General features: G+C 32.8%; 2 protein-coding genes across 4 annotated transcripts; one reads left to right on the top strand and one right to left on the bottom strand.

The window, feature by feature from the left end:
• Positions 1-2,399: 2,399 nt before the first annotated feature.
• On the top strand, positions 2,400-10,615 carry LOC120251704 (tobamovirus multiplication protein 1). 3 transcript variants are annotated; one of them, XM_039260328.1, is made up of 13 exons: positions 2,401-2,643; positions 4,783-4,833; positions 5,558-5,591; positions 6,499-6,585; positions 6,711-6,762; positions 7,760-7,937; positions 8,098-8,193; positions 8,426-8,486; positions 8,784-8,848; positions 9,013-9,087; positions 9,184-9,259; positions 9,872-10,038; positions 10,288-10,615. In XM_039260328.1, the coding sequence occupies exons 1-13, from the start codon at positions 2,518-2,520 to the stop codon at positions 10,309-10,311; spliced, it is 1,092 nt and encodes a 363-aa protein (XP_039116262.1). In that variant the 5' UTR covers positions 2,401-2,517; the 3' UTR covers positions 10,312-10,615. The 3 variants fall into 3 exon arrangements, with proteins under 3 accessions (XP_039116263.1, XP_039116262.1, XP_039116261.1); XM_039260327.1 differs by having other exon boundaries at positions 2,402-2,643; positions 9,178-9,259; XM_039260329.1 differs by lacking the exon at positions 9,184-9,259 and having other exon boundaries at positions 2,400-2,643; positions 9,013-9,019.
• A 4,562-nt stretch (positions 10,616-15,177) lies between these two features.
• On the bottom strand, positions 15,178-17,681 carry LOC120251155. The gene is made up of 2 exons (XM_039259694.1): positions 17,590-17,681; positions 15,178-16,212 (listed from the first exon to the last, which is right to left on the bottom strand). The coding sequence occupies exon 2, from the start codon at positions 16,145-16,147 to the stop codon at positions 15,425-15,427; it is 723 nt and encodes a 240-aa protein (XP_039115628.1). The 5' UTR covers positions 16,148-16,212; positions 17,590-17,681; the 3' UTR covers positions 15,178-15,424.
• Between the last annotated feature and the right edge of the window lie 364 nt (positions 17,682-18,045).

Below are 18,045 nucleotides of genomic sequence, written 5' to 3'. Positions count from 1 at the left end.
CTAAAAGAGAGGAAGATTAATTTATATATATATATATACACACACACATGCAGTAACCAAAATCTCTTTCAAAAAAATTATTATAATTAAGGAATAAAGCATGCCATCTTCCTTTGAAAATCAAAGCTTGAAAGAAATGAGAAAGGGAAGAACCTGATTCCACATTTTATTCAAATCTTTAACTTTAACATTTAGAAAAAGTTAATGCTATTTTAATTAAAATTAACAAACTAAAATCTTATGCATGTCAAAAAGTACTGTCTTTCAAAAAGATTTTTCGTTCAAAGTACAAAAAATATGTTCCATAAGGACCATAAACAACAGACTATCAAAATTTTAAGTTTTCATCCTTCAATACACTAAATATCATTCTAGCGTAGTAAATTAAATTGTGTCAACAAGTTAAAACATTTTATTTAATAAATATATTATCTCAAAACAACCTATATAAAATAAGATGGACCTCCAATGATTCATCAACAACAAAAAGCACCACTATAGTTTAATTAGTTAATATAAGATAATTAATCAAGAAATCAAAACAACAAAAGTAATTTTTAAATAAAAGTGACACTATCCTTGGCGCTTTTGGAACAATCTAATTCCCATTTAATTCATTAGTTATCTTTTAATCACCAACTTTGAAAAAGGCAATGGGAAACAAGGAAGTATTGGATTCCTTTTCTAAAAAGGTTGTCAAAAGAGATTCTTACTACTTAAAAAAAGAAAAAGAACAGAAAAAAGTCTAGTGTTTTCTTTTGATTTGTTGAGAATACGTGGGTTGTTGCTTAGTAGACATGATCATCACTACTTTTACATTTAGAATTTTTTTTATTAAAGAATGAAGAATAGATTAGTAATTAGGTTTGATTTTGGTGATTATTTGGGTTAATTAATTATAATTTATTATTTCTTATGCATGTTGGGCAACAACCACATAGAGTGAAGTGATTGAATAACAATTCTTTTTATAGTTGGTTCTCCTAATTTTTTGGACTTAGTTTTTTAGTTTAACCTCAACAATATATATTGTAAAAACTTATATATTCTCAAATTTAGTGAAACTAGAAGTATTTATAGAAATATAATTAAAAAGATAAAAATAAATACCAAAACCCAAAATTAAGTAATACTAATTAAGAATTTTTCTTTTAATCGAGTAGGGAATTTCTTTTGATTTAGAAAGCTAGCCTTGCACTTCTGTCATGCCAGCCAAACCGCGTGTGAAGAGAAAGCATCTTAATTAAAAGCCCACTCACATTCACAACATCATAAATACACACACTCAAACAACAACATCAACTTATGAACATATACACACCTTAAAACCTTCATATATATATATATATATATACACACACACACACACATCTCTTGTGTGGATCTAGTGTTCATGGGAGCAAGAAGAAGGTTATGGTTCTTTAAGAAGATATATAAAGATCTTCATTTGCCAACACAATGGCCATGGCGATGGCGATGGCGGTGGCGGTGGCGACCGATCATCCTCCTCAACGATATCCTCTTCTTCGTACTCTATCATGTCGAGTCAGTTGTACTTGTTTCGATACTTGGTTTCTTCTTTTGTTGTTGTGGTTGTCATGTATAATATGAGTAATGTTATTTGTATCAATGAATTATCATCAATGTGATAAACTTATTTTGTATCAAATTGTATTATAGGCATGTGCATCACATTCATCATAAATTATTAACATTTTTTAGTTGTCGTTTATATTTTACATTGTTGAAATTGTTTTGCTCTCTAGTTAAGAAGTGTTCCTTACATAAAAAATAATAGAAATATACAATTTTTTTTAAATATAATGAGTGTTATCAGAAGTCTGTACAAGCCAAAAAATTGAACATCTAGTCTGTGTAGTCACCTACATCAAGATTATACATTCTATGAGCTTTAAATGTAATTTTTTTTAAGATATACGTACACAGTTAATTAATAAATAGGAAGTTTTGTGCCAAAACTAAAATTTTTTACTGTTTTTAATTTTTATGGAAATATATGAAAAAAAAATGTTACTTAAAATTGAAGAAAATTCTAAACCAAATTATCAATAAAAAATAAAATAAAATAATTCCAAAATAAATAAATAAATAAATATATATATATATATAACTTAACAAATGTCACATTTGTGTTCCCTTAAACACAAGTCTGTTTGTCTGGTCTATGGACACGTGGCCGTGTCAGTGTTGGATTTCTAATGTAGTCAAATGCCAGCAAGGCAAGAGAGGGCCCACACGCAAACCATCAACCCTAGTGCATCATCCACCGTCCAATCTTAAACCACAGATCTCAAAGTTAAATCAACGGCTAATATCACACCCTCATGGTGCGGGTGTTTCGTGTTAAACAACAAGCTATTCATCTCCACAGGTTGACTCGGCTTCGCGTCCTTCCCGATTTCCTCATCTTCATTGAACTTCGCCATCGCATCGGAGCTCCGAGAACTCCATCGAAGTGCCCGTATATGCGCGCCGTATCGGTTTCTCGGCGGCCAGATGGTGGTGCTCTTGGGGGGGACAGGGGGTTGGGCTGGCCGGAGATGCCTCCCACCTGCGCTTGTTGCCGCTGAGGTCTTACTTGCCTGCGTTGATGGGGCTATCGCCTCCGTCGCTGTATTTCAGGTTTTTTGCTCCCGCATTTGTCTCTTAGTGTTTGTGATTTGCTGATCTTGGTAATCGAAGCCTTTGTGCTTGGTTTTCTGTTTCATTGATGCGATTGTGCTTCCGAATTCGGGCATGTCATGCTTCGGTAATGTGATTGATTATTGATATAGCAATGACTGTTAGTGTTGTACTTATGGAAGATTGGTGCTTGTTATGCTTGGAAGTTATGAGTTTGGGAAGATTACATTTTGTGTGTTTACTTGGGGTTTATGAATTTTAATTAGAAGTAGATAGTTGATAGAAAAAAAAAATTGTTTTTTTTTTTCCTTTCTGAATTTTCAATGCAATAGGCAAACTTGGGTCTGAACTCTGAAGAGAACTGTGATATTGAAGTGGTTTTAGGAGTTCTGGATTTACCTTACCTTACTTGCATTAAAGGAATTTTGCAGCGTTTGGCATTGGTTTTCTAGTATGACTAGTTTCTCTGAAGCTGAGTTCAGAAAGAGGGAACCATACATGACCACCACGTTTAATTATATTGGCATGGGGTATCTCAAAAAATGCTGAGAAAGTAGGATTAGATATAGGAAGCAACGGGTCAAGACTAGTAAAATGGGATTAGTATAGTGCCAATTAAACTACTTTTTAAACTTTTTAATGTGCAGTTAGGCGGGAACGATGGAACATACCCTCCTCCTCAGGTTTGTATCTGCTGTTGCCACATGCCCTTTGCATCCTCTGAGTGATGCCTGTATCTGGGCCTTTTAACCAGGACATGTTATCTATATCGCTTAGGTGTTAAAGATCGCAAAACATCAGTATACATGTCTCTGTCTTTACTCTTCCTCACCTTCTGGTTGATATGACATTTTAATGGTTTACTTTGATCAAACCTTTCATTTGATCTCCTGGAAACTTGGACACGTGTTTCAATTGGAAGACATTTGTTTCTTGAAATGTGAATAACAATCTTGTCTTCCTATTGTGCATTACATGACAATCAATGTTTGAGCTGGAAATGTACATTCCTAGTCTTGTTTGTCGCATTTAGGAAAGGATATATTATATTAATTATAGTTCAAGATTAAAGTTAAATGTTGTGGGTTGGGATACAGATTGTGTGCATACTGCTAATATCTTAGCATTATGAGATTAAATGTCTGTGGGCAAATTCACCGTGAGTTCTTGATTGGCCACAAGAGAAGTGGTGAAAGGTCTTTGGTGGAACTTTCGTTCTGTAGTCCATTCAATCGTTTATTTTTCCTTATAACTTCAAACCAATTTCTTTATTTCCGTGTTGGTAGATTTATATCTGTTAAGATTCTCCTTTCTTTTTAAATTTTTAATAGAGGAGAAATTCGAAAATAAAATAAAAAATCAAACAATCCCAATGCAGTAGTAAATAGCCAATTTCCTATTTTTCTGTTTCTTGCATGTGGCTTTGGTTAGTGGCCAGCAACAGCCTTCCCCCGCCACCACTCAACTTCTCCCCATATGCAAATATTAGAGGAAAAAAGACTAAAAAAGGATGAACACTACTGCTTTCCATTTCTAGGGAATAGGGACTAATAACGAAGAAAACAAACATGGCAAGATCTGCTTTCCATTCTTTGTTAAAAATGTAAAACCCAATTACTTGATTTATTGAAACTTAAATTTATAATAAGATGCTTTCTTTTAAAACTGGCAATAAAATATGCCCTGAGGTCAATTACAAAATATGATAAACCTATTTGGAGCATATATTCAACACTCTGAGGTATTAGCGTCTTGTTGTTTCTACAAGTTTTGCAAGCTGTAAATTTATCTACTTGCATAAGTGTCACCTCGTTTTTGGTGGAGGTAATTGAGTGATTCAAATGCTCTGTTCCGTTATGGTGGAAATAAAGATTCATAATGTTAGAAATAATGAAGTGACATTTCAAGTGATTATGATTTCCAAATTGCATGATGACATCCTGGCAGCACTTATTTTTCATCGGAAAATATTGCTTAATTTTATTTTAATAGTTTTTATGTGCAGTATGCTATTAGTTATCATTATATTATTGTTGATGAGTATGTTATTTTATTGAGCAAACTTTAGACATGGATGATTAATTAGTGAAAAAATTATAGATATTCATTTTTTTTTTAATTGTGATGCTTTGATGCCAGTTATTAAGGATGCACTTTCGGAATCAACAACTTGGCTGGACTCGTCAAAAGGTATGGGATTTTTTCACAAAATAGAATATGTTCACTTGGACTTCTTTTGTCTCTCTGTTTTGACTTTTAACTGAAATGAGGTTGTTGTTGTTATATCATTTTCTAAAAGCAACTTTTCATCATGCTTCCACGTAAAAGTGTTTTAGTTTTATGTACCACCTGCTTGAATAAACAACTCCTATAAAAGAAAGAACTAGAGAGGTTTGTTCTTTTTTGCTGTTGTTATCATACATGGGTTTTAATGTCTAGTGGTTATGAGCATTGGTAACTTGCCTCGCTATTTTTTTGATGGCTACACTTTTTAAAATGTCCATGGAATACTTGGAGTTTTAAAGATGCTCTTTTTCTTAACCAAAATATGATCTGTGGTGATTTTCTTTAGGTTTACAAATTCTATTGTTTAGTAAATTGTTTTATAAATGTATATCCTAACATGGACTTGCTTTTGTGTGTCCATTGCATTATTTATGCAATAGATCTTCAATAATTATCTTATTAATGGCTGCCAGCATTCCTTTTATATTTATTAGGGTGATATTTTTCACCTTCAGGCTTTGAAGGTGCTCTGCTTTTTTATGCCTTGTATTTTCCTAACCAAATTGCATTGATAAAGTTTCTGGCTAGCAGTAAGACTATTTCTGTTGCATTTCTTGTAACATTATAGATGCCTGCTTTTACGCACACAATCACATTATTTTTGATGAAAATATTTATGATGGCACAGATTTTTCATCTCATGATTGGCTCTTCAAACATAGGTAATTCTATCTTTTCATATTTTGGAGTCTTGAAATTATTAATTTAGCTTGTTAAGAATATTTTTTCCTGCCCATACTTGTTATTGCAATTACCTAAAATGTATCAGAACTTCTACTTACTGTTGTTGTCATGCTACTTGTGAGGATATTATATTCTCTTAAGTGTAAACCTGCCATTAGCTTAAACTCCTAAGTTCCTTAATATTTCGTTCAGTACATGGTCATTTATTTCATTTTTTTTTTTCAAGATCTTCTCTGCAGTGCTGTTAGTTAGGTAGCCAAATGCTTATCATCATGTACTTTGTCTCTCTTTCAGAAAGGACAATGAAATGCAATGTTAAATGGCTAATGGTGATTTCCCTTGTCAATGTGCATCATATATTTAGTATTTACTTGAGCAATATTTTAAATTGCTAAGTTTTACTTTTATTCTAGACTGCAATTGAACTAGTCCTTTCAGTTTGATATCTCTGGGCATTTCATCTACTATTTATGTTTATCTTTTTATGTTAACAATTTAAAATAGACCATAATTCATTATACAAACACAGAATCTATGGGAAATTATAGAAAATTTGAGATGCTGAGGAAGCTTTGCCAAGATGTAGAAAACATACTGTCATAATATGTTATGAAATAGTTCTGACTAACTGTAATATAAATGGATTAGCTGCATTGTCTTAGTTTTCTAATTCATGCTTGTATTGAATGTAAGGTGAACGTGATAATTATCTTGTGTTTGTTTTCATATTAGAGTTTTGGGAGTTATAAGTTATAACCAGAACTTTCTGGATTATAGTCTTCACGTTGTATATGATTAACTAGTTTAAAGTTCAATTGTTGAAGATTTTTTTTGTTCTTTTCACAGAATGATATAATAAGATTGAGTATGTTTATTCTATTGCAGGCTACTTGATCTATTTTATAACCACTCTTGTTGCTACTTGTGAGGATTGGTTATGTTGGTCAGGTGGTTGTGGATTCATCCTCATGGGTATGCTCTCTTCTGTCGTTTGCTCTCCTAGTATAATCTGTTGTTTTGGTCACACACGATCTTCCTACTGAAATTTGGATTTGAAGTTGATCTCACTGTTCAAATTTATTATTTTGCCCCCGCAGCTTGTCCCCAAATATTGTTTCTGGCTGCATTTCTTCTGCTTTTGTCATTCTGGTAAGTTTTCAGTCCATTCAGCCAGGAGTATACATACATAGATATATGGGTAATTATTGCATACGTTAGCTTTAAAAACATTCACTTAAATTGGTTCACTTATCTTGTGCATTCATAAGGGGGTAGCCTTACTAAAGTTAATTCCTCATGGGATGATTAGGTTATTATAGACTTTTAACCCTCAGTCTAACATTGATTGTGTGTTTATAGTTGCTGTTCTGCTATATTTTATTGGTACATATTACTTATCATATAAGATTGGACCATTTTATAAATATTCTTACATATTTATGGCTGTAGCTCCAATTTGTGCTCCTTTGTTGGATATTACTGTTGTTTCATTTTCTTTTGCAAGTCTTGTCTCAAAGCAGTTGGTCTATTCTCTAATTCACCCAACCCGATAGTACCCATTTTTGGAACGTCCAGTGCCAAAGTCACTGAATGGGTAAGTTGTCAATCCCTAAAATGGACTTCTCATTAATAAGATAGAGAAGATCACCAAGATTTCGTGATCTGCTGCCAAACCAATTTCAATTCCAACGGCCCGGACTCGGATCGTGGGGATCACTGGAATACTCCGTGTCAACAGATAAGATACTAGTGGACAGTTCCTAAGGATGTTTTTTCCCTAAGATATCCAACCTTTCTGTTTCTTTGCAGTCTGCCTGATGCCCTTTTGATATTTTTGAGCTATAATAACCAACCATTTGCCAGCTGTGCTGGTTAATGAAATTCTTTGGGATAAAGTTGACCTCCATGTCTTTCACATTAATGTGTTCTTTGGAAAAGTCTATTGAGTTGTCTTTTGAAGATATCAAGTACATGCCAATTTTCTTCCTTACCATTTGTTCCTAGTTTCCTTATAGGCATTTGTGTCATTTTGTGTTTATATATACCTCATTATTTTTTGTTATATTTTTAGATAAGCCTCTTTGGCGATCTGATATAGACCTTCATGTTTACATTTATGACATTCTGCTCAGAGCTTTGCTTGTAGGGTCGATCTCTGCCATCAGCCTAATGATGAAGATGAAGAAGATGATGGGCAGGGTTATAACGAAACATTGCTGGAAAAATCAAAGGTTAAACCAGGTTCCCACCAAGCAGTTGGGCGCAGAAGATGTTGCCCATTTCAAACCATTCATGTCGGAAGCCGACAAAAATTTGTAATCATGGTAATTCATTGCCTGGAACAATCATATATTTCAATAACCTTGGACATCAACTTATTTTTCTATCCTCGTGTTTTGAACCAGTTTCTCTTGATATGGTACTCAGTTCAAAAATAAGTGGTATAATGTATTGCAAATTCAGGTCTCTGCTTCTATTCTGTAGGTAATTGTGCTGACATTTATATGTGTGGTAGCATTCACACTTCTAATATGGGCTGGAAAAGGCAGAAATCCTATTGATGCTTCAGTCATGGCTCAGGTATGAAGTTTGAGTTCAGTTGAATTAACCTAGTAGGATTGTCTTGTCAAGTAACTTATGGTGCTCTTATTTTCTTACATCAATTAATTCTCAGTCACAAGGTTGAAATCATGTTCCAAACTGCTTACTACAAATAGAGAAGAATATTTGATTTTTTTCTTTTTTAATTTCTCAGAAACTTACCTTTGGAAATATGCACTTCTTGCCAATGTTGACCTCCAATGTGATGCAGGTTTATCTGGATATCTTTTCAGCAGTGTTTCTTTTATTAGGAGGAGCTTTGGCTTGTTACGGTGAGTAATTACTCTGTTGTATTTTGTTTTGAAGAGAACAATGATGCATCTCCAGTGGTTTGATAGATAATATCGGGATACGTAATTATAACTCGGATATCAATTACTGAATTCAAGGGTAATTTTAATTTGTTTTTATTAAATCCAACGTTTTACTTTGTAGGTATTTGATTACTTTGGTCAATTGTCTATATATGTTATACATAAGCTAGAATTTTTACCTGTATAAAGAAACTGTCGTTCGAACTTGAGACACCTTTCTACAGTGTTTTACTTTTGCTATTTGATTATGTTCAGGAATACTGCTATTCTTAAAGATGAAGAAAGTAAGATCGGAAATGGTCTCAACAGAAATGTGGAAGGTATTTTTAAGTTGAAGTATTTATCATGATTAGTTTCAATGCGATTCAAATTATATAAAAGAATTCATATGACTTCACCAGAGAAACTACTTTGAATTTTGAAAACCATATATATTTAACCTTCAGGAATTTTGATTTTATTGATTATTTGATTCCATTGTCAGGTTGCAGGTTTGGCAGCTCTCTCTCTCCTGTGCTTTGTGTCATCTTCCATATTGGCCCTCGTTACAAATATACCTGTATGTTCCAATTACTGGTCTATTTTGGACTACATTTTGCAATAGTGAAGACTGCACTACTGTCTTTTAAACTCTCAATGATGGTTATAGTTGCAGGTGCTCTCCTACTGGCTGCCAGATCAACCAAACAGTATAGATAGTTCGGTTTTCTTATTTCTGTATTACTTCATAGGTACCCTCATTGCCTTTTGCTATAATTTTAGAAATCAAACCAGCAAGCTATGTCATATGAATGAAATTAAGCTGAGCTTGCCCACATGTTTGTTCATCTCTTTGTGAACCAGTTACAAGTTGCTTCATAGGAGATGAAGATTGTCTGTGTTGTCCAAAGTGAATGCTTTTTATCTTATTGCATCTGTTAGATCCCAGATCACTCTAGGATCTTCTTTGGGAATCTTCCTGCATGTGTAATTTCTGATTTTACCATTATATGCCTTTGAAGATTTTTATTTCATTACTTGTTAATAATATATACAATGATGCCTTGCTTGGTTAGTTGATCCACAAAATTAACTAGAAATCATATGAATGCTACTTTTAATTGGTTATGTTTACCATCTTTCTTGCTGCTACCTTGTAACACAACTTAGGGATGTGTTCACATATTTGCTTAGGTAGCTATAACAAAGAAGACTGTTTGCGATTATATGATAGTTGTCTCTATAATGTCTCATAACACATCAAATGCTATCTATATGAAATAATTGAGCACAGTCCTCATTTATTAGTTTCTGAAAGCAACCATATTGCTCCTGAACCAGACTTCACTATGGAAATATTTCAGGTTCATCGGTCCCATCGGGCTTTGTACTATGGGTAATGAGAGAAATGCCACCTCGACTCGTAGTTGAAAGACCGATACAGTCTAGCGTGGTGACTATCATTCGTGACAGGCCAACAGCTTCGCAGAATCCTCAATGGAGAGCTGCTGTAACAAGTTCTCAGAACAAGGTCTGTTTGCAAAACTCATCTTCCCATTTAATAAAATCCTAATCAATTTCATTTGCATTTTGAAATTCCTGATCAATCTTTGGCACACAGAAAGAATTTGAGCAACCATATCATTTTGTATTGTATTAAACGAACATGAAAACCAGCGACCGATGCACATTCCATCTTCCAAACAAGTTTTTTTGTTTTTGTTTTTTTTTTGTTTAGAAGTCTTAATTTCCGCTTGTATTAACTTAAAACATAATGCAGGCTCTGAAAGCTAGCCCCATATAACCATTTGACATCTCCATACTAATGTACAAGCTGAGAAGAGCTTCCAATTCATCGACAACCGTTTGAACCGGGAGTTGAAGCATCCCTTGATGTTATGGTATGACAACTCACTATTTCAGTAAAAATGCCTGATTATAATGATGAAATGAAGCAGCATGTCTTTGGTTTTTTTATGCATATAAATAATCAGAAATCGACAGGAAGAACATGTGAGTCTCTAGTGTATCTCTAATTATAATCTGTGTAATTTTGATGTTCTGCCAATATAAATTTCTAATGCTAATATGTTTGACTTGGCTTGCCATTTGTTCTTCTTAAATTACTAATATCTAATGCTATGTGCCTGTTCTTATCATTCTCTTTTGGATTATTGAGTAATTTATTTAGCAAAACAAGATGGTGGACAGAATAAATAATTAAATAAATAATTAAATAAACAATTTAGACGCTCATCATCGTCCTCCATATTTGTGAGTCTTGTGTAATGATTTGAGGTCATGTTTCCCTTTACTATGGAGGATGTTTCCAAAAGCTAATACTCATTTTGGTTTTTTATAAATTACAACAATAACAACAACAACAACAACAAAAGTTAGCTATTAATCACGCCAGATTGTAGACTACTTTAGTTGTCATCACTTGGAGTTTTATATTTTTTTTTAAAAAAAAATTCTATTTTTTTTCATTGGTGGGATGGTTTATCACGGTGCTTGTATTTGCTCTCTTATTAGTTTAATAAAATTATTATGATTTATTTATTTTTTTTTTAAAAATAAATGTAACAAATCCCAACCTTTTCTATGTCCTCCCACTGAAACAATCACACCGTAATAAAATTTTCATTTTAGATTATCAATAAGTCAACTTTTATTAGTTCAAATATCCAAAATTCCAAAAAAATTTTGGTTATTTTTTTAAATAAATATGGATTTAAAAAAAAAACCACTTTCTTTGCAATTCTGGATATATATAGATATATATAAATCAATGATCATTTGATCTATTAATATCATAAGCTCGTGTTAAGCTCGTGTTATGTTAAGAAGACATGTTCAAATTTTAGTTTGCACGAGAGCTTGTGTGACAGGAGTGATATATAATTTATCAATATTTATAAAAAAGGGTCAATCCTCTATGGACGTCCATAGATAAGAAATCTATGGATGTCTATTATCAGCCGTTGGATCTCGATCCAACGGCTAACATTGATGAACAGTAGATACTACAGTTTCTTCAGAACAGTATAATGAACAGTGATAGTGTTTATCAATGTCATCCGTTGGATCATGATCCAATGACTGATAATTGGACGTCTATAGATTTCTTATCTATGAACATCCATAGGGGATGTAAATTCTTTATAAAATATATATATATAAAAATAAGTAAGCATATGGTGTTATGCACGGGGAGAGAAGACGCAAGAAAAGCGGTGCGTTGCGCGCGCGTTGGGACTCGGTTGCACACCGGATCTGCTTCATATTTTGGCCGACCGTGCGCGCGTTGAGCGCCGGACATGATTGATCATTCATCATCATTCAGCGTTCCAACACGCTTGTCTAGCCCAAATCATGCCCCTTCATTCATATTCATTTCATTGGGCTCTATAAAGCCATCTCTTGCTTCTTATCTTTTTATTATTATTATTATTATTATTATTTTAAATAAAGCAAAATAGTTGTCTTGAAATGTCAAACAAATAATTAAAATACTATTTAAAAAAAAATCTGTTATCATTATATATGCACAGAGGTGGTTTATGAAGTGTATGTACTCTCATGCAGTCTCAATTTCATGTGTAGATATTATGAACTGGATTTAATTTAATTTAATTTAAAAGACTCCTCCGCGAATCAAATAAAATTCATTGACAATTAATCCCAAAGTTGACAAAAATATTTACTTATTTGGTGAGTAAAAAAAGAAAACCAATGTACCTGCTCTTCATAATAATGCTCCATTCATTCATAGAAACAGAGAATGACAGTGATGGCATGGGATGCCTCATATTTCACTAGGAATTAATAAGAGAGACTAGTTTGCAGAGTAGAGGATTGGCCCTCCACTATTTCTCTTATTTTCTGACACTCACAAGTCACATGCTTCTGCATCAATTCAGACAAATTTGGGTCCCAATTTGGCTCTCAAGTAGCCCTTGCAATGGACCCATGAACCCAACCCTTAACCTGACCTGATTTATTTTATTTTATTTTATTTTTAAAAATAAATTATTCATGCTAGTGTTTTCAATCATCACTACAAAAAAACATAAGTGCTAGGGACGTGGTTTAACGGTATCTATTTTTCATAAGATTTGAGAGGTTTTGAGTTCAAATTCTTTAACTAGCAATACGCAAAATTCAATATGAAAGCCTGAAAAGTTTGTATGAGGAGCACTCTACTTTCTCTTCAGAATTGTGTGATAGAGAATTTATCTGTATGCAATATAGTTATTTATTGGCAAACAACACTTATCATTTTTTTCATGTTACCACAAAATAAAAATACTTATATTTTTAATAAAAACACATTATAAATATTAGTATGATGTAAGATTTAAAATGATTTTTCTATTTATCACTCTACTAAACAAGTGTTGGCTATTAAACTTATCTTTTATCTCTGGAAACTCACCCTGATGAAGTAAAATAAAATAAATATTTGTATCTACTTTAGTTATTACTTATTAGAGCTTTGTTAAAATCAAGAATATTATAATTTATCCTAAAACGGGCTTGTAGATTGAACCCGACCCGAAAAGGTACACAAAAAAAAAAAAGGTCATTGAAGTTGGTGCAAGTGCAACCATTCCAAACACTTAAACATGTACGGAAAGCACATGGCAAACCAGCTCATGAGCTCAAAAATAACTAAAGTAGAGTTTGAACTTTGAAGAGGAAAGTCCTTCAAAAATCCAAAGTGACCAATTAGAGTCTGACATGTGTCATACATGCCCTTCGTCTTTATTTGTCTACACTACACACTCTGCTCTGCAATAATAAACATCTTCATCACTCTTACTATTACTATTATTATTATTGTTATTATTAATATCTCTTATTTTTTAGTCAATATGGTTAATGGAGAATTTTTTTTTTTAAAATAAAAAAAGTTGAAGAATTCCACACACATGGTCATTTCTCATTTTCACTCAACATGTAATAAAACAAAGTTAAAATCTCATTCTCTTTTTAATAAACCCAAAAAGATTTTACATAAAAACATCTAACATAAAATAAACTACATAATATATATACACACTTATTTCAGTTAAAATTTAGCTTCCAATAAATTATGATTTATTTTATTTTATTAAAAATAAAATAAAATATTAAATATAAATAAAAACCCTAATATTAAAAAGACACAAGAGAACACAAAGAAACATTAATATTTAAAAGTTTTATTTTAAATAAAATAAATAAAAACATAAAATTCTCATCACTGTCCAATGAAGTAATCCTCTCTTATAAAAGAGAACACAAAGAAACATCCATACAAAGCCAAGAAGTACTACTGCCTAGATCCAATTCCAAACCAATAACTTGTTTTCCTTAGCAAATGAAAATGAAAATGAAAATGAAAATGAAAATGGAAAAGGATTCATTCCCACAGCGCCAATCATCCTTGTATGCCTGCATGGGCTCACCATCATGGTTTCCATCAAGCAAACAACAACAGCTCACAAAGTTCCATCTTCTCCGGAATGATCAAGCTTCCAACAATGGCAGCAGGGGCAGGAGCTGGAGAGAAGCTCTCAAGAGGCTTCTCAAAGATGGCAAAAGCTTCTACTCATCCAAACCTCTTACTTTTGGATATGATGCTGTGAGTTATTCCAAGAACTTTGATGATGGATCCTGGAAAGAACCAGCTCCAAATCCTTCTTCTTCATCTTCTACTTCATCATCTTCATCTTCATCTTCATCATCATCATCATGTTCTTTGAGAAGGAGCTTTGGTGAGTTTGAGTGCCAAGTTAAGGCTTGTTAGTGTTTGTCATTATGCTGTTTCTCTTTCTCTCAAGACTTATGTGAATAAGTTTCTTGTTTTTGTTTTCATGAAGGAGAGAATAAAAGTATTTTTAATTATGTTTTCTCTCTTTCTCTCAAGAAATATGTGAATAAGTTTTCTTGTTTTTGTTTTCATGAAGGAGAGAATCATGATAATTAACAAAGCTTTAATTTCATGATGTCTTTATTATTCTTTCTGTGTTTATCTGAACAATATTAATTGTTGCTTTCCTTCAAAGATCATTTTTAAGTCTAATGTCTCAAACATATTGTTTGCACATCACATCACATCCTTTAAAAAAGTATTGTCCATTTTATATATATAAATAAATATATTCTCATTGCTCATCAATGATGTATTTAAAATTTAAATTTCAGCAGGATTCAAATTTTATAAATATTTGTTCTTGTTTTTCTTCTTTGGATTATAATTTTAGTATCATTATTGGTTGTTTTTTTCTTCAATTTCAATTCTCACAACATTCAAAATTCCAACTCTTAAAATCAAAGATTGAGACACATCATTAAATAAATAAATAAATAAATATGTTTTTTTCTTACTTTTCTAAGTTTTGAGAGTACCATTTTGTGGGCTACATCTACATGAGGAAGACAAAGCAAAATGGGATTGTGCACATTACTGACAAATTGTGGTGTGGTGGATGATGAAGACATTTATCAAGAGAATATGATGGCAGTGGAGAGCTTTACTTAATTCAAGTAGATATAAAGGAAAACAAAGAGAATGTGGTTGCCTCTTTTTCTTATATTATTACATATTCTTCTACTTTATATTATTCAATTTCCAATTGTCAAGCATCCATTAATTCACTTAATAAATTACTACAGTACACAATGTCAAATGCTTATTTATTTCTCAAAGAGAAATTATGATATTTTCTGTGTATATTTCTACACACCATTTAAATATGTTTCCATATTTTGGCCCAAAAACATTAAGATTTTATGAATGTACATACACAACTATCAACTTTTACAGCCATACAAATGCAAGTTTCAATATCAAATCTACCACTTTGTACATTTCATTTATGTTCAAACAAAGCAAACATATACAAGCTCAGAATGCATGAATGCCACAATCATCTCACTTGTAAGGGCTTGATGAAGTAAGGTTGACAGAGAGAGTCAATGGCATGAATTAACTTTCTCCTTGGTCCAACAGCATCTACACCAACATCTTTGAGTTTGCTCATTGTAAGAGTGACTAATTGATACAAACTGAACTTTTCCCTGTCAAAAACTGTTGAAAATCTAGTAAGCCCCTGAGAGACCAACCACTTTCTTAGGCCACCAAGTCTCCTGATCTTCTTCTCGAAGTTTGATGCTCGCACTCGAATGTTCACAACATTGGCTGCGCCAATTGTCGATCTACAAGCACTCCTGAGTCTTAATTTCCTGCTTTTGTGATGGACATTGCTATTTTCCATAGCACCGGTTGGGGCAGGTAAAACATTTGCCACAGGGATCTGATGAGATTCATGAACTTCAGGCTTGTCTTTAAGCTGAACTACGGTAGAGTTGTGGACTTCATGTTCCATTTGAGTGTCATCCTTCAGAACTTCTTCAGTGGGTGTTTTGTGCTTCTTGCCAGAGCTTCTGCGACGCCTTCTCTTCTTTAAAATATCTATTTGGTGGCTGTTTTCTGGAATAGACCGAGGAAGTACAGATGGTGATGGTGGAGGAACCAGAAAAATGATCCTTTGCTTTTTAACTACCACCCAATCATCCCCCTCATCTGCTGGTTCATGATCGGTGAACAAGTTTGGAGTATCAGTTAAGACAGAAGAGGGTGCAACATCCATCAATGCTTATATGGACAACAGCTTGTGGTCAACTTCAAGTCTTTAACAGCCTGAGTGACTTGTGTCTGTTTAAAATTTAGAAAGAAAAAGGATGGCCATCAGATGAGCTGAACTTGATCTCAGAGACTGTTACTTGTATGCCAGTGGGTTAATTACATTAAAAACAGGAGACTATAGCAAGAGAAATTTATAAATAAGATTAAGGATGCCTTTATCACGTGTTTTCTCTATCAAACTCAAAAATGGACTTCGACTATGTTCCACCATAATCTCAATTTGTGGGTAGCCACAAGCCATATCTATGAGCTTCATGTCTTGATATATATCTTTATGGAAGAAGAAAAAGAAACAAGTTCTATACAAAAGCTCATTGCCAGGTAGAGGGATAGTTATAAAGTGAGTTCTAAGACTAACATCTGGTCCTTGGAGTAGTATATATATGGTGTGCATCTGAACAACAGAATCATGCAACTTTTCATTATTTGCATGAAGGGCATGAATTAAATCCTCCTCCATCTTTTCATGTAGTAAATGATCCTCTTGTCCATTCCACCACAACTCATTTCCTCGTTAAATGACATGATGTAAAGACTACTGCTTTTACAAAGTTTTGTGTTAATGCACTTGCAGATCAAGACACCACATAAACAGCATACATAAGCCCAGAGGAATTGAATCAAAGATTTTAACTACAAAAGAGAACAAAAAAGAAATCTTTGGCTGACTAACTAGCATGTGTTAAGATTCAGGTGTTTTGCTTGATCTAAAATTTCTCCAAGAGCTCCATCTTTTAGAAACCTAAACTTTGTGATTATCATAACTTCATTTTAAACATCATTTTACTTCCCACATTTGTCTTGCCCATTTCCTAATAAGGAGATTGCAGATAATTGTGGCACAGGTGGACGGAGTTTATTCAGGTGACAATGCGAGTCAGGATTTCCATTTATATTTTTTCAAAGAATTTCAAAATGTTCCAAATAAACTGTAGAAAATTTCAGAATTTGGAGGATTCCCAAGATCCCTAATTAAATTGCAAATAACAGACAGAACAAGACTCTAATTTCGAAGAATCAAGGACCTCATATAACATCACTAACTAATATCTCTTTGAAACAACATGCGCTCTAAGAACCAAAGTATAACTAAATTAATAAACTAAAAATTGAAAATTGAACTGCTTCAATAGATATTACACAGAAAATAATCAAAGATCACTGAAAATAAACAGATCAATGAAAAGAAATAGACTGTAATTGCATTAACCGCAGTGATATGGCAACAATTGCACAATTTCAAATCGCAGAAAAATTGCAATTTATACGAAATCAACAAATCACAAGACATTGCTATAAAAATTGCTCAGAAAAAAACGCTAAAAAATAAATAAATAAACAGAAATCAGAAGGGAAAGAAGAGGATAGATTGTAGGAATGGCTTACAAGAAGAGATCGGAGATATTGAAACCCTAAGAGCGAGAACGAGAGAAGAGGCAGGCAACGCGGGATCGCTGAGAGGACTGAGGAGCAAGACGAAGTGATGATCAAAGGGTTTTCTATGTTACTTTTTGCATATAAGTCCCTGTAACTTCCCACTTCTCGTCAAAGGTACATTTTTTGTTTTTACATATGTACCCTGTGAAAATAGGAAATTATAAATTTTTATAGACCGTGGAGTTGAGGTTTTTTACAAATTTAATAATTTTAGTATTAATTAATAAAATTTATTTATTCATTTAATTAATATTCAATAATTATTACGGACTATATATATATATATACATAATACATCACATTTTTATTTTCAAATTTGCATTGATGTATGGATGGAGAAATTTTAAAAAAAAATGAATTTAAAATTTTTAGCTTCAATTGAATTACCTCAGCCTGAAATTTACT

This window comes from Dioscorea cayenensis, chromosome 20 (genome assembly GCF_009730915.1).
Source record: "Dioscorea cayenensis subsp. rotundata cultivar TDr96_F1 chromosome 20, TDr96_F1_v2_PseudoChromosome.rev07_lg8_w22 25.fasta, whole genome shotgun sequence".
Taxonomy (NCBI): Eukaryota; Viridiplantae; Streptophyta; class Magnoliopsida; order Dioscoreales; family Dioscoreaceae; genus Dioscorea; species Dioscorea cayenensis.
The sequence above is the reverse complement of the archived record's forward strand: the minus strand, read 5'-3'. Positions and strand labels throughout refer to the sequence as shown.